At 34.4% G+C, this 16,178-nt stretch overlaps 1 protein-coding gene across 2 annotated transcripts in view; it reads left to right on the top strand.

Annotated features, from left to right (window-relative positions):
* The first annotated feature begins 2,730 nt into the window (after nt 1-2,730).
* Nucleotides 2,731-16,178, top strand: part of LOC138713789 (pre-mRNA-splicing factor 38B) — a 49,055-nt gene continuing 35,607 nt past the window's right edge. The window contains exons 1-4 of one of the 2 annotated variants that reach the window (XM_069846212.1): nt 2,731-3,162; nt 8,619-8,783; nt 12,323-12,447; nt 12,740-12,891. In XM_069846212.1, the coding sequence (XP_069702313.1) occupies nt 3,132-3,162; nt 8,619-8,783; nt 12,323-12,447; nt 12,740-12,891 (473 nt within the window). In that variant the 5' untranslated portion in view covers nt 2,731-3,131. The remainder of the gene's footprint in view (nt 3,163-8,618; nt 8,784-12,322; nt 12,448-12,739; nt 12,892-16,178) is intronic. The other variant, XM_069846211.1, reaches the window with a different exon arrangement.

The following is a 16,178-nucleotide window of genomic DNA, read 5'->3' on the forward strand; positions in this document are numbered from 1 at the left end:
TGTATTTCTGTCAATGTTATTTTATTAACAATAAACAATAAACTACAAAAGATGGATCTGAAAATATTGCAAGCGAAATACGTTAATAAATGCGACCTTTTCAAAAAATCAACCCATTTTGGTCCATGTCTGACAGTTTAAGAGTTGCGACCATTTTTGTTTGTCTTATGCAACTGCTATGCTGATAACATGATGCAATATCCTTAACAACTGCAAGCACGTAACGTCATGCATAGATAAACATGTCACCAGAAGCATTTGTGCAGAATATAGAGAGTCTTCTATTAGAAGTGTGACAGGCGCTGAGAAGTTTTGACTCTCCACATGCGAGCTGCTGGTTTCTGTCACTTTTAGCAGCGGTGAATGGGCAGTATTGTGTGTTCACAATCTTCTGAATAGCCTTATGCTTATAGGTTTTGTATAAAGTGTGAAGCATAATTTAGAACAGCGTATTTTTATTTATAATATCTTTGTTAAGTGTGGATTCCTTTGAAAATATCCTGATCTTCCCACTCCTAATAAATTTATTATCTATAGGTTAGTTCTTTCTTCTGGGTCATTCTTCGATTTGAAGCCGAAGAAATGAAAGCGAGTACTGACAAAGGATAAGTTGAATGAAATTGGTGCTGCGAATTATTTCTTCTGTTCAGTTATTTTTTTGCTAGTGCTGCCGTAATGTCGGGCAGGGTATAATCACAGTCTAATATATAGTCACGAAGCTTGAGGTGATGAGAGTACTAGGAACAATATACTGTGCAGGTACTATTTTGCATTGTCTGTAATGAGGCGATAGTAGCGATCCTAGTGGTTAGCAACTATCTATGGATGCATATTCCCTATGTATTGATCTTCGTGACTGTATATACGAGATTGTGGTATAATGCTAAAACTTGCCTGCAACAATCGGGTTGTTTATTTTTTTTTAGTAGGTTATTTTACGACGCTTTATCAACATATTTGGTTATTTAGCGTCTGAATGAGATGAAGGTGATAATGCCGGTCAAATGAGTCTGGGTCCAGCACCGAAAGTTACCCAGCATTTGCTTATATTGGGTTGAGGGAAAACCCCGGAAAAACCTCAACCAGGTAACTTGCCCCGACTGGGTTTCGCGGCCAGACGTGCTGACCGTTACTCCACAGATGTGGACCAGTTTATCATGGACCCCTCTGTTTATAAATAATACAAAGTAAAGTAAATTTTCTGTGCCAATAATTTAGATTGCAGTATATATTGTTTGGAAATTTCTCACAGTAAAAATTGTAACAAAAAAATAGGAGTGACATTATTTTAATTAGTAGTTGACAGATTGAAATTTTTTCCCAGCTGCGAAGCCTGGGATAACTGCCCCACTTGCTCCGCTGCTGCTTGTATGAGATGTTACAGAAAAAAGGAAGGTAATTCCCAATATAAATAATAGTGTTAAAAGACTATGCACTAAATTGTAGGAAGGTTATAAATTGCAACTAGTAACATATAGTTAAAAAAAAAAAAAATTTAAGAAAAGGAGGTAGGCTACTAGTAAGTATTGAGCTTGACGAGTTGAATAAATTCATGTTTTGTTCTTTTTGTTGGTAATATTTTTCTTGAAAAGAAACCCACAATAGCAATTTTTTTTTTTTTTAAGAGTAAAGAAATAGCCTATCGACTGTTCTTGGTGTGCAGTTAGATATAGGCAAATCATTTATGTTGAGAGAAAACTGAATATTCAGAAATTTGTTAGCTTCATAATAATGATGGCCTATTTCGACTTTATCTTTCGCTATTATTTTTTTTTATTTCATTTATGTTTGAGAATTTCAATCATACAACATATTACCAAGAGCAACTGGGTGCCATGTCCCAATATTGTTATTAATATTATTTATACGTTTAGATGGCCCAATATATATGTACCGGTATGCTGTGTTCATTATATTATCATTAGACATTTATAAACTTCATTGTCTAATATGTCGTACTTGGAGTCTTAAGTTTCTGTGTTCATTGATTTTATGTAACATTGGTGATTGGACATAATGGTTCACTAGATTCTTAGGAATATAATTTATTATACAGTTGTTGACCCGACTTCAACTAAGTGACCCATTAGGGTTACAAATGAATTGCAATAAGAGAAGAAAAATCCAGATTTCTGATGTATATTTAAGCGATTGCAAATAAGTAAATAACTCATAACGCGTTATGCATGGGAAAGAAGTAAATTTAACATATTTACATTAGCAATGACGCTTTTATTTATTGCCTGTTGTAAGTTTATTTGTTACTTTGGTATTTAACGTTATTTAATTATCAGCACGTACCGTACCATAGTTTTTTAAAGGGTTGGCTATATAAACCGTTTAGTCAAAGAACACAGGAACAGTAATTTGTGTCGCATACAGAAGTTGACCATTTTATTCAGACATCTAAAACTTTCGATTATCTTTGATAACCCTACTATAATGACAGCAGTGGTTTTACTTATTCGATATATTTATATATTGTTATTACATTACAAATTAAGATATTTATAATTTAACATAGTTATGCCACTATTCATATAAAATGAAGGTGTCATGGATGTTTTTAAAAAGATATCTAAATATTTCAAGTGCTGACAATGTGCTGCCATCTTTGTAATTGAGTATGATGCGCTACGAATCTCACTGTGCTTGTGTCCATTCACAGTATCGCAGTGTGTTGATGGCAGGAAACCAGAATTTCACAAGGCTGTGATACAGACTTTCATAGAATCGTCGATAAAGATGGGTAGTTTTGTACTGTCCAATGTTTTCGCAATTTTGGGTAAAATGCAATACAATTCAGGGATATCGTTCCGGCCACATTTAAAACTTACGGGATGTTCAAAATGACCAAATGAGTTAAAATATTTTGCCGTAATAAAATATAAACATAATTTCTAATGAGTTAATTTCAAAGAGTTTCGCCAAATAAAAAGCCCTTTCTTTCAATTAATATTCTTTGGTTTTTGACGTCACATTCAAGGTTAGAAGCCATTGACATACATCCAAACAAAAATCGTATAACGTGTATTAATTTGTTATGTGAACTAGAAATCTTTTAAGTATTACTTAATTCGAAAACCAAAAACAGTTTTATTTTAAGTCAAGATTCCCTCCCCAAAAATATAATGGATTCCGCTGAAGGATGTGAAAATGAAGGTAAATCAAAATTTCCAATTATGTGTGTGAAAAATATCGGAGAATGTGGATGTTTTAAGGCTGACTAGGAGTAGTATGGTGTATTTCTTGGTATATAAATTATATATGTTGTAATATTACGAAGAGTTTTATGAACTTATATAAAGTATATGCATCCAATTTTACTTTGGAAGTTGGTGGAAATGACCTTCCACAGTTACGTAAAAACCACCATCGAAACTTCGCAAGTTTATGATAAATTAATTATCACATTTGAGTTTGGAGTCAGACGTTTGGAAAGTATAGTATTGCCTTATGCATTCCTTGTTAAATTTATAGTTTAATGCGCGTGTATCAAGGCTTTATAGATTGTATATCCCCGGTTTACATGTAAGAGACAAGACAGTTTAACATACGGGTAGTCTATAGTTTTTTCAGTTAATATTGAGGTTAAGCCTAATTGTGATATTGCGCTAAAACGTATGAAGTTAAAGTTACATACATACGTGTCGTGCCCAGGGGCAGGTCTTTCACTGCAAACCCACTTTTTCCAGTCTTTCCTATTTTCTGCCTTCCTCTTAGTCTCTGCATATGATTCACATATCTTAATGTCGTCTATCGTCTGATATCCTCTTCTGCCCCGAACTCTTCTCCCGTTCACCATTCCTTCTAGGGCATCCTTCAGTAGGCAGTTTCTTCTCAGCCAGTGGCCCAACCAATTCCTTTTTCTCTTTCTGATCAGTTTCAGCATCATTCTTTCTTCACCCACTCTTTCCAACACAGCTTCATTTCTTATTCTGTCTGTCCACTTCACATGGTTCATTCTTCTCCATATCCACATTTCAAATGCTTCTATTCGTTTTTCTTCATTTCGTCGTAAGGTCCATATTTCTGCTCCATACAATGCCACACTGCACACAAGGTACTTCACTAGTCTCTTCCTTAGTTCTTTTTCCAGAGGTCCGCAGAAGATGCTCCTTGTAAATGTTTTTATGTTAATATCGGATAAGTAATTTGCATTTGTAAAATCTCATTGCAGCAAGACCAAATGATTGGTAAAAACTTAATGTAGCCTACCTATACTTAGCTTTAAGTAAAAGAGCTACAGGTAGGACCTAGATAATTTTTTTAATCGTATATCGTCTGCTGTACAGAGGAGTTTGACATTGTACCAAGTGCTTTGAGAACGAATGTTATATTATTGTTATTTATTAAATTTTTATTAAAAAATACCTAACTAAGATAGCCTACCTCTGAAACATTTGACAGTCAAACTAGATTGTAATCATTAGGTTAATTTAGACTATGTAATTGAGAGTCATCTTTGTTTAGGAATAGAAATAATCAAAATTGTTTTAAAAATTCACTCAAAAGCATAATGAATTCTTACATTACATCATGTTACAGATACCTTTATTTATAACTCCATTATTTAGTAAAACTGTTACGAAGATTTGAAATCCACAGTCATCATAAGTCCTAGCAGTTAATAAATTTGTTCCTCTTTTGTATTAAGTATCGGATGATGCTTTAGTAAGAATAATTTCGAATAATTTCAAGGAAAAATTGTTCCGGAGCCGGGTATCGGTCCCGGGACCTTTCGCTTAGTGCGTGAACGCTCTTCCGACTGAGCTATCCCAGAATGGTGTCGTGTATAGTTCCTGGGGTAGCTCAGTCGGAAGAGCGTTTGCGCGCTAAGCGAAGGGTCCCGGGATCGATACCCGGCTCCGGAACAATTTTTCCTTGAAATTATTCAAACCTGCTTTACAGGGAGCTATTACCTGAAAGCCAGATTTGTATGATGCTTTAGTAAGTCGATAAGTATTTGGATATGACAACTTAATACATTTTGTCATTAGCAACTGTAGCCTAAATTATCGGTAGTGCATCCAAAAGTTTGTAGTATAAATAGTGATAGTACTATACACTTGTTAAAAGACAGTATCAAGCATAGGACTATTCATCAGTAGAAATATCTCATCTGTATTTATCGGTACTAGGGATTAAAAGAGCCCTATTACCTGCTAAAACACATATAAACCTTGCCATTATTCTGAGAGTTTGATAACAAGCAAGCACCTGGCTTTAGCCATGTTATTCAGCTATACTGAATCCTCAAAAGTTACCACAATAAGCTACCATCTTTATCTCATTTAATGAAAATTCTCCCTTCCACCTCACCCTTTTGTTATTTTGTTGGATTATGTTTGTTCAGTTGTTAAAGGAAATTTTCTTCCTAATTGATGCACATTTTTCATTTTATGTATGTAGAAATATCATTGCTGCAACAATTTAAATTCGAGATTGGTTTTTGAAAGAGAAATTTTGGAGCCCAAATTAAAAAAAAAAAATGCTATTTTTCAAGATAAATTCAAAATCTTCCTGCCATTTTACTCCTAAAAACACATGAAAATGTCTCTAGCATAACTTTCATATTGACTTTCAACATTTTAAGATAGCTAAACGATTACATTTTAAGAATTAGGAATTTTAGAGGTACTTTTATAGAAATGCCTATGGAGGAATATTTTTCAAATGCAACAAAATAATAAATTTCTATTACAAAGAAAAGTTTCCTAACAGACTAAAGAATGTGTGTTCCAAATAACATTTATGCATGGGTGTATTTCAAGCCTGGCAGACCCAGGGTACTATTTTTCGGGGCTAGATGGCGTCAGGGCACTTTTTTTATTTTCATATTATCGTTAAATTTTGCATTTATAAGAAGTCATATTTAAACTATTTCATAATGAGGTCTACTCCACAGACGTAACAATCACCACATCTAGATTCGAACCCATGTATTTTCGTCTGACATTCCATAACTATTTCTGCGAAAATTATGGTAGTGGAGGTGGTGATGGTGACTAAGACAACTACTACCGAAATTCCAGGGCATTTCTTTATTTAGAAATACACCACTGCATTTATGTAGCATTCCGCAGCTAAAAAGCCTAAATGCGTATTACATTTTATGTAATAGGCCTATATATTTTTCACATATCAAATATTAAAATTTAAAGTCATTTTTTTGGAAATTTACTGATTTTCAACCATATTTTAACCATCCTTTCCTCTTGAAAACCCTGTGCATCAGAGCTTTAAAAATAGCGTCGCAAATGCTTACGAGGACATAAATGCGCATTAAATAATATGTAATATATTATCAAAGTGTACTTTAACGCAATTTTTTTTAATTCACTGGTTTTCCACTATATTAAAACCATCCCTTCCCCTTAAGAAGGCCGTGGAAACAAGAATGAATTTTCAGTTTCACTTGCTACGAAGTGTTTCATGCTACATAAAGTTGTTTTTTCCGATTACCTAATTATTTTACAACATTTCATGTAGGTCTGTCTCTTCTTAAACTTAAAGATTTGAAAACTTATGAATGTGAAACTAAATAATTGGTACATATGATTACAGTGAATGATGACGAGGACAATTTCAGGATGGTAGGGTTGTAACAAGTTATGAACAAAAATTGCCAAAATTTGGAGGAGCAGTTGCAGTTTTTTGAGATGCCATATTCTGTTAACAGACTTTGTTTTACTTGTAGACTGACAAGTCATTTTCTTATTCATTTTTCCTATTTTCCTTACAGGCCTTTTATTATTTTTTTTTGTTCTTTTTACCTTAATTTCTATCTTTCTTCGTTTCTTCTGCGAGTCTCAATTTCCTCCAGTTTTCTTAATTTTTTCTTTCTTTTACTAATGTGAAATTTTGTCAATTTTGGTGAAAAAAAGTCTATTTTTCATTTTTAACATTAAATTGTATATGGTTCGCCACAATAGGTCCCTTCAATCAGCTGTTTTGGGCCGCATCTTAAGAAGATTGCACTCTCTAAGTAGCCCTTTAAACACATGCTTCTCTCTAAATACTGCAGTCCATTATTCTTATATATCTGTCGTCGATTTGCAAAAGGGGACATGTCCAAAGTAACAAAGTGTTGCAAAATCGCAAAAACTGTTAACTAAGTTAACAAATTAAAATGTTCATATATTTTTTTCTAATTAGGCCTAGATCACTATGGACACACAAATTCAGGATCCATGAACATTTTAATTTTTTAAGTCTGTTATGGCTTTTTTTTTTTTTTTTACGATATCCCAACACTTTGTCATTTTGGACGTGTCCCCTTTTGCAAATCGACAACAGATATGACTTCACTAATACTGCTGCTACTCCAAAGGAGGCAGTGCGTATTATATCAGACATACAACGAAACAAAACTAGTCCTTCTCTTGTGACCCAGGTCACACGTCCTCCGATCATGCACACTGTCTCCTTTCTGAGACATGGAGTATCTGTGTGACAAAACTTTTTTCTAAGATTGTACATGATTTTTTTTCCTGGTCTAATTAAAGTTGTGCTTAAAAAAACTGACATATACTGGCCGATGCCCTTAGAAAACTAAAATGCACCGTCTATGAAGAAGTCCACAGAACTGCCGACAATGGCAGTAACAGACAAATTGACATAATTGCCATTAGCGAATCCCTGTCTCAGGGTATGATAATCGACCCCACCATCAGGTTTGAAACGTATGAAGGTCAGCCTGAAGATGTACATGAGGAGAAACGAGCAATCTGTGTTCCAATCATCCCATATTATAAAGATAAATACAAACTTCACGATATCAGTGTTACGGGATTGATGTTTGGAGCAAGAGGAACGATACCTAACTTCTCTTCTCAATTCTGTAAGACCCTAGGACTGCACAAATCGTTTCTGAATGAACTGGCACTCCTCATAATTAGAGAGTCAGACTTTTACGAAACCACCTATATGGACTCTAATTCAGTGTACTGAAAAAACTAACGCAACATTATCTTTTTTCTTTCTCTTATTAGTTTTCATTGCTTCTTTACTTGTAACTTTTTTTTTATTCTGTAAATTGCCATTGTTTGTTTGTGTACTTGTTTACTTTTTTTCTTACTCTGTTATCTTTCATCATTTATATTGTTTTGTATGCTTTATCTAATGGCAGCCTCTAATTTGAGGAAGCACAATAAAATAAAATATATATATATATATATATATATATATATATATAGACAGAGAGAGAGAGTGAGGGAGGGGGAGCGAGAGAGAGAGAGTGTGTGCGTGTGTGTGTGTGTGTTTTTTTTTTTTAATTTAAATTCCCAACTGCGCTATTTGTATTGCACGTGTGTGAAGTACGATGTGGCAATGTTGCATTCTGCCTTGTTCTTTCTTATCTATCTCTCTGATGCAAACTCTAGCAGATGACCGCCTTCCCAATTGCCGTCGACTTTAAATGAATAAAATGTTACGGAAGTTTCAACATTGACGTCATTTGCTTAGATATACTAGGGAGTTACATCAAATAACAACCAACCAAGAGCAGAAACGTTTCACGCAATTACACGGATCTTATGAATTCCCTGCCATTTTTATTTATCGTGATGAAGGTTTTTTGACGTTGTTCAGTTGTCTAACAGGAATATCTCTTACAGGCAGTCCATGGGGTAATTCAAGTCCAGGTGGAGAAGAAGAAAGGAAGGCAGTACATCAGAAGGTTGAGAAGAAGAATAATGTCTTACCTTTATGGGGCAACGAAAGGACTATGAACTTGAATCCTATGATTCTAACAAATATTCAGTCTTCCCATTACTTTAAAGGTATAAATAATGTCAGTAAACCAACGTCATGAAACTTTTCCTTTTTTTTTTTTCAAATGACAAGTATACCCTTTGACATGAAAAGAAATCGTTGTTCTGAGACTAAATCTCACCTCGGAATTGCTTGGAAGTCATTGTGTATGCTATATTTACACGCGTGAGTTTTATATGGAGAGATTCGAACTCCATTCTTTGAAACGAGAAGAAAGAGCCATAAAGGCTTCATAGAGAATATGTTGTTTTATAACACACAAATACACTGTGTCCCGCTTAAAGGGATCGAGAAATAAATGCTCACCATTTAAAATCAGATGAAGTTATTGTTTTGATTTACATCTGACAAGATGCAGAAACTGTCCAAGTTCATGCACCAATGGTTTAAAAACAGCTGCATGTTCATGCACATGTGCACTAACGTTCATCGTGAAAACAAGCTGGCGGCATTTAGTAGAACATTCCGTCATTGGACCATTCTTCTTCATCGAGGCGACAATCCAAGGGAATGTGTGCAGAACTTTTGTTGTTGATCAGCTTCCCACAGGATCGGTTTTTCAGCAACATGGGGCTCCATCCCATTACTTTGGAGCAGTGTTGGCTTCTTGAATGCAAACTTTCCCAATAGGTTGATCGGAAGAGGAGAACCCTTGCCTGGCCACCTAGGTCAACCGACTTGACACCCATTGACCTTCCCCCGGAACTTGTGACAAGTGTTGCGTACCAACGTGGTACAATTGACACTTTGGAAAAATTGAGACAACGCATTATAAATGCAGCTGCGCTAATCAGTCCACAAATGTTATGGAATACTGGGCAGAAGGTTGAGTACCTTTTGGATGTCTTCAGGGTAGCTCGAGGAGCACACATCGAGTTGCACTGACCATTCTCTGAAACTTGAGTTTTTAAATCAAGCTATACAAAAAGTTATGTTATAAAACCATTATTTATACTTTAAATTAGCACTTATTTCTCGATCCCTCTAAGCAGGACATGGTATACATTGCTGCTACGACTTGATTTCATCCTCAGTGCTTAATTTTTGTCATTTTGATGGTGAATCGCGTGTTAATCCGAACAACTCTTAGACAAATTGATGCTACAAGAGAGCGACCGTTTTCAGTGTCAAAGGGTGTACATTGCTGTAACCCTCATTGGCTCATGCTTCATCTCCTTGAGGTCATGCACAAAAACTGTATAGCCTACCAGTATTGACCATGTTAGTTATGGTGATATAGCAACAGTGCATGAACAAATAATGAAATGATGACTGATTACAGTGGTACCCTGAGAATATCTACTTCAGTATTTTTCCACGTCACATTTCACTAGAACTTGCTGTGGTTTGATTCTGGTCTTTGGACACGTGGAGATGTGTGTTTCCAACATTGTTCCTATTCCGTAATTTTTTACTGAATAATATTGCTTTACAAGGACTATCTAACATGTGTTAGCTTATGAAATATTTTGTGAATATTTTTGTTCCCCTCTGCAATTCATAGCACATTATTTAAATTAATCTCTTGCTGTTCTAATGTTGGCTTTTTAGTTACATGTTGATGAAGTCTTGTACACTGTATCATTTCTGGCCATTTTCCATAGAAAAATGTGTTAAGTAATTTGAAGTAAGTCATATATTTCTGTATTAAGGTTTGAAGATCTTGTAAAAATAATTCTGCATTTTGAATATAATTTGTACCTGTGTGAAGAAGAAATTTTGTTAGTAAATAATATCTTGACTTAGAAACGTATCATGATGTACAGTAGGTGTTGATAATAGAACTTCCTGTACAGAATATTTTCTGCATTACAATCTTCTTATTGTTTATGCCTGTAATGCCATATAAACATGGGTCCTATTCTCAATATTTTCTGAGTTATACTAATTTGTAGTTGTTTGTTCCATAGTTGCTTCATACAGAATTTTTTTTTTTCGATTTCTAACTACATAATTACATATTCTTACGCATTTATCAAACAATTATTACAATTCACAACTCTCTTGTAAGCTATTTAAGACTGTGCATTAGGATGCATAATTGAAGTGTAAAGAATCGAGTCGCTAGAAGTAATGTGATCTGTAACAATTGTTGCGATAAGTGCGTAAGACTATTGTAATTTTTAGTTAAAACTTGGGAAAAAAAATCTCTACGAAGCAACTAAGGAATTAACAACATATTTTTAGCTTCAGAATACTAGCCCATTAAGGAAATGATACTTCTGAATAGTTCATTCTCTATTTGTAACGTTGTTTTACCCTTGAAACTAAAGAAAAAAATATTTTTTTATAACAACTTCAAATTAGTATAACTCTGAAAATATTGAGAATAGGATACATGTTTATATGACATTTTTGCTCAAAATGTATGCTCCGTAAGTGGCGGTAATTCCTTATGAATCACCCTGTATACAGGGACATCATTTTATTTTTACTTCAATTTTTATTGTACCTGAGTTTTTTAATGTACTTCACTCCCACCCCTTCTACTAATGAAGTTCAACCGTCCTCCACACAGATCCAAGAACGCATATACAGTCATAGTAAACAGTACGTTTCAAAAATATGTTCGCGTTTTCCAGTGACGAAAAAGCTTTCAATATTGAATCATATTTTCGCACAGGTACTGTCGTCCGTTTGCTTATGGTGCAGCCCGGTTTCTCTCACCTGCTTCTGCTCATCCCTCTGTAAAGGCTAGTGGCTGGACTGTCTTTGCTATTTTCTGAAAACATTAATTTCTGTTAGGAATTGGACGTTTACGTAATATTATACAACAGTTTAAAATAACTTAAATAAAAGGGGCTCCTTAAGTAATTAACTGTCACGTGATTTCCTCCCTTTCTACGACCCTACGACATAACCACTTGGGCGGACAGTAGATAGCATGTCTGAGTAATTTTATCTTTTCGGATCGGGCAGAAGTGAAGATTGAATTTACAGTACGTAAGGTACTCTTTTATAGAGTAGGTACAGAATTATTTCAACATGAGTTACTAGTACAATGGACGAAATTGGTAATTGGAATTAGGTACAATAGTCTATAGTGCTGTAATATGCACAAAAGAACTAAAGCCTGTATCGAAATGAACGGCCACCATTTTAAAAAATGTGTTTAAATATCCATATTATGATTATTTTTCAATTTAACTTCCTTCTATATATATTGTACACTAATGTGCTGTAGACAGTATAATATACACTGCATAAAGAATACGTCCGAATGGATAGCTCAGTTCGTGAGTAAAAACACTTATTGTTAATACAGTACTGTATTTTGATGAAACAAAAACCTAATGAAAATGATCAAACTCAAAATTGCGATATTTCCTAGTTTATGTAAACGGATGAACTACTTTTCTTCTCTCCTATACATAGTAAAGTGATTTGTTTGTATATTACGCCAGTATCATCGAACTCCAGTCGTGGAAGGGGGTAGCAAACGGTGTTGATACAGAGGTATAGCCAAGTTAATATTAAAAATGTTAGTAAAAATAAAATGATGTCCCTGTATAAGAGTGTGGTAATATGGGTAATATATTTGTTTTAGTGAACTTATATGAACTGAAAACCTACCACGAAGTAATAGATGAGATCTACTACAAAGTTACACATCTGGAACCATGGGAGAAAGGAAGTCGGAAGACAGCTGGACAGACAGGCATGTGCGGAGGTGTAAGTGTCAATCATACCTTCATGATTAAATGTAAACTTTCACACAAACATTTTATTTTGCTACGATATTTGTAATAAAGAATTAATTGATTTCTTGTAAGTATAAGTGTGAATGTAAATGATATAGTAACAGAAAAGTTCATATTCTGAATATACAGAATGAATAAAAAAGTCTAAATCACTTTTTCTGTTCAGTTTTGGTGTGTCCATTCCTTGCAAATGGAGAAGTGAGTAGTATGGTGTAAATTAGAAAGTACACGTATCATCTTCATTGTATTGATTTATCTGGCAGGTTCGAGGAGTAGGTGCCGGTGGTATCGTTTCCACTGCCTTTTGCCTGCTGTATAAACTGTTTACCCTCAAGTTAACAAGAAAGCAGGTAAATGGGCTACTCACCCATCCAGATTCGCCTTATATTCGAGGTCTGGGTTTTATGTACATCAGGTAAGTTGCGGATGAAAGTTAGGTCGAGCTCATTTGGATGGGGAGACTTTTCTAGCCTCCATTATTGATGGATCAGATCAAATATGGAATGTAGCTTTACATTGTTGCATTGCTATAAAGCAGTTTGAATATATTTGTTCTGATATTGTCAAGGGTAGCAATGGGTAGACAATATAAAAGGAAATACATTTTTTTTTTTCGAAGTGTTGTCTTCTAGTGCAAGCTTAAATATAATCTCTGGTGTGCATCTTGAGTCAGTACAAGTTGGTGTATTTGAAATAAGCAGCTGTTCTATTTTTTTCAAAACTTCTTTTTGTGTGAACTTGTGCATCTTCAGACTTGTAGAATAAGCTTAAATTTTGCATTATTTAGATGTGTGTTGTGTCTGTGATATCAAGTGTAATTTGTCTCAGATATAAAAACTTCATTGTCAAACTTTCTCATATTTATAAATTCTTGTAACGAAAATTACGATATATTTAGTACAGTAAAACTGCTTTTATTCGTTTCGCACTTACACATTTTTCACACATACATTTTTTTTTAAGCCCCAGCAAAATTCCTATACTTTACATGTTAATTTGTTTTGGTTATTCGTTTTTTACACTTATATGATCATATTTTAAACCCCAGGAGATAAGAATAGTAATATACGTAACAAGAGCGGTATGTTGACGTTTTCATGGTCGAGGAAAAGATTGAAAAAGCGAAACGTAGTTGAGCTTTTCTAATTTCCGAGAACATGAAAACAAACATACCGCTCGTGTATCGTACATTATTTTGTGCGAAGATCGTTTATTACATACCTGAAAGACGAATTTCTAATTAGTTGCAATGAAATCTCCATGTTGGTTTCTGTTTAATGACTGCAACTTCGGAAAACCAAAATATCTTGTTGCTATAAAATGTTTTCTGTGTTTACTATACTCCAGCAGGCCGTAATATACGTCTGTCTTTTTTTTCCCCCAGTCTATAAATGCGAACTTAAAACAAACGGTAAGGTTATGTAATGATTTATTTTTCATTTTAATATTTTAACATTATTTATATAACATATTGCAGTAATAACATCCGCATCTGGAATCTTTTGATTTTTTCACGACTTCCTTAATGTTACTTGTATCAGGAATGCAATAAGTTTCGTGGAGTAGTAGACTTTACTTAATTTTTGCAAATATTTAAAAACAATAATTAACATTGCAATTTAGGTGAAATTGCAGTGGTAAGTTTCCAATTTATAATTATTACTATGTTAAACTTCTCTAAAAATAATATGTTAAAAGCCTAAAGCAGTAAAATGAATGTCGTGCTTAAGCGGTAAGAAGAGGGAAATTGTTATGTGTGTTACGTTGGGAATACTGAATGTGGTATTTCACATTTACCGCGTATTGGTTCTGTGCGGAAAACAAGCAAATATGCACGAACTCGCATAAATGTTATTTATACATTCTGAACCAATTTTGCTCGAAATTAGGTTTGCTGTGAAAATGTAATGATGTGAAAATACAGTACATTGTTAAGTTATGGTCCACTTTGAAATTCGTGGAAATTCGAAACTGTCCATGCTTGCCTCCAACAATCTTCTAACCTTTAATGACACTGTTACTACTTTAGAAACAATGAAATATTTTGTAATATTAGGATGTATCTGAACAAATTACGGGTAGGGACCCGAATTTTTAGCATCTATTTTCACCAAAATTTGTATATACCAATATTTATTCAATTATCTGGCAAAATCTCGTATCTGGAACTAGCCTGGTCCTTTTCACGCCGGTTAAGAGGAAGAACTGTAGATGTTTCTTGATTTTGCATTGTAAACCATTCCCATTCTATCTCGTTGATTTATTCACAAAAACTAAAATTGTTAAACTTCTATTTACCAACAGTTATTTCATTATTTTTTTAATTATCTGAGTGGTTAGCCTCTGCTTTCCACAATGGTGGTCCGAGTTCTATCCCCTTGTGAGTCATGAAGGAATTTGTGGTGGACAGAGCGAGTTTGAGGGGTTTTTTTCTTGGATTCTCCCATTTCTCCTCACCATTATCATCATTCCACCAATACTCTACCATGACCCTCACTCTACTACATCCCGAGCCAGGTCTCCAGAACAAATAAATACAGTGGCTGAAAGTTATACGCATTTGTGTTTAATAAAGACAACTAATTATCCGAACATTGAAAGAGGGTTCTAACTTCTGCTTACATGTTCTGTTAGTGGTGTAAATACGAATTTGGTACTTACAAGGGTTTTGTACTTGTAGACAGTCTGTTTGAGCATGTTTGATTCTTCTGGTGTCGTATGATATTTGGTTTGTTAAGATCTTGCATGATATTTTACCTTTGCATCTTCTTAAAATTGACATGTTAAGTTATTAGCAACTGTGATCACTCTTTCAGTAAATTATACAGGGTTTTCCAGTAAACGTTCCCATTGTTTCTGTTGGTCTACCAGCAGCATGTCCCCATGCTACTGCTGCTGCTTTTATCCACGAATTCATGGCTCTTTACTAGATTAAAACTTACAGACTATGTTACATTTGGTACTCACCTTCTTCACAGTAGCTGCTGGGAATGTTGTCCATCTTACGTGATACTTAATTTACATCACATCATTCACAGAACCTGTTACATTAAACCTAGTCACTAAATTCAGTATTTTTTTCTACACAGAACTGGTTGACCAGGAAATTTAAATCTAAGCTTTTCCCTTCTTCTACCACACAATTTCTTTTTCTGTACGTATGTTTTCAAAATTTGTACATGTTCATTCATTGAATATGTAATTGCTGCAAAAGACAACATAAGAGAATGAACTGTACTGCATGCTTTTTTTACTGGCTAACAAGGACAGACTGGCACTGCTATCAGCCTTCCAACCTGCAGCAAACCCCTGCAGAAAACTTTAGACGTAAATTTCCTGGACACCCAGTTCCTTGTAGAAAAACAATTTTAAATTTAGAGAATAGATTTAGGCCCAATTGTATAAAACTCCCTTACTAAAGATCAACTTTGATCGAAGATCGGAAAGTGAACCGAGTTCAGACACTTCTTCTATTGTATAAAACGTTTCTGCGATCAAATTACCTTGGTTCAAATGCAATCAAAGTTCACGTGAAAAGGATTTCTCAACATCGCATAAACAGGTGAAGTATGTGATGCGCGGACCATGTTGTACAGGTTTGTTCAGTGTTGCCAATCTAGCGACTTTAACTCTTTTTCAACGACAATTTCTTTTAACTCTTATATTGCTTAAATAGGGATTTAGCCACCTTTTTAGCACACC

The sequence above is a fragment of the Periplaneta americana genome, chromosome 14, assembly GCF_040183065.1.
Source record: "Periplaneta americana isolate PAMFEO1 chromosome 14, P.americana_PAMFEO1_priV1, whole genome shotgun sequence".
In the NCBI taxonomy this organism is placed as follows: Eukaryota; Metazoa; Arthropoda; class Insecta; order Blattodea; family Blattidae; genus Periplaneta; species Periplaneta americana.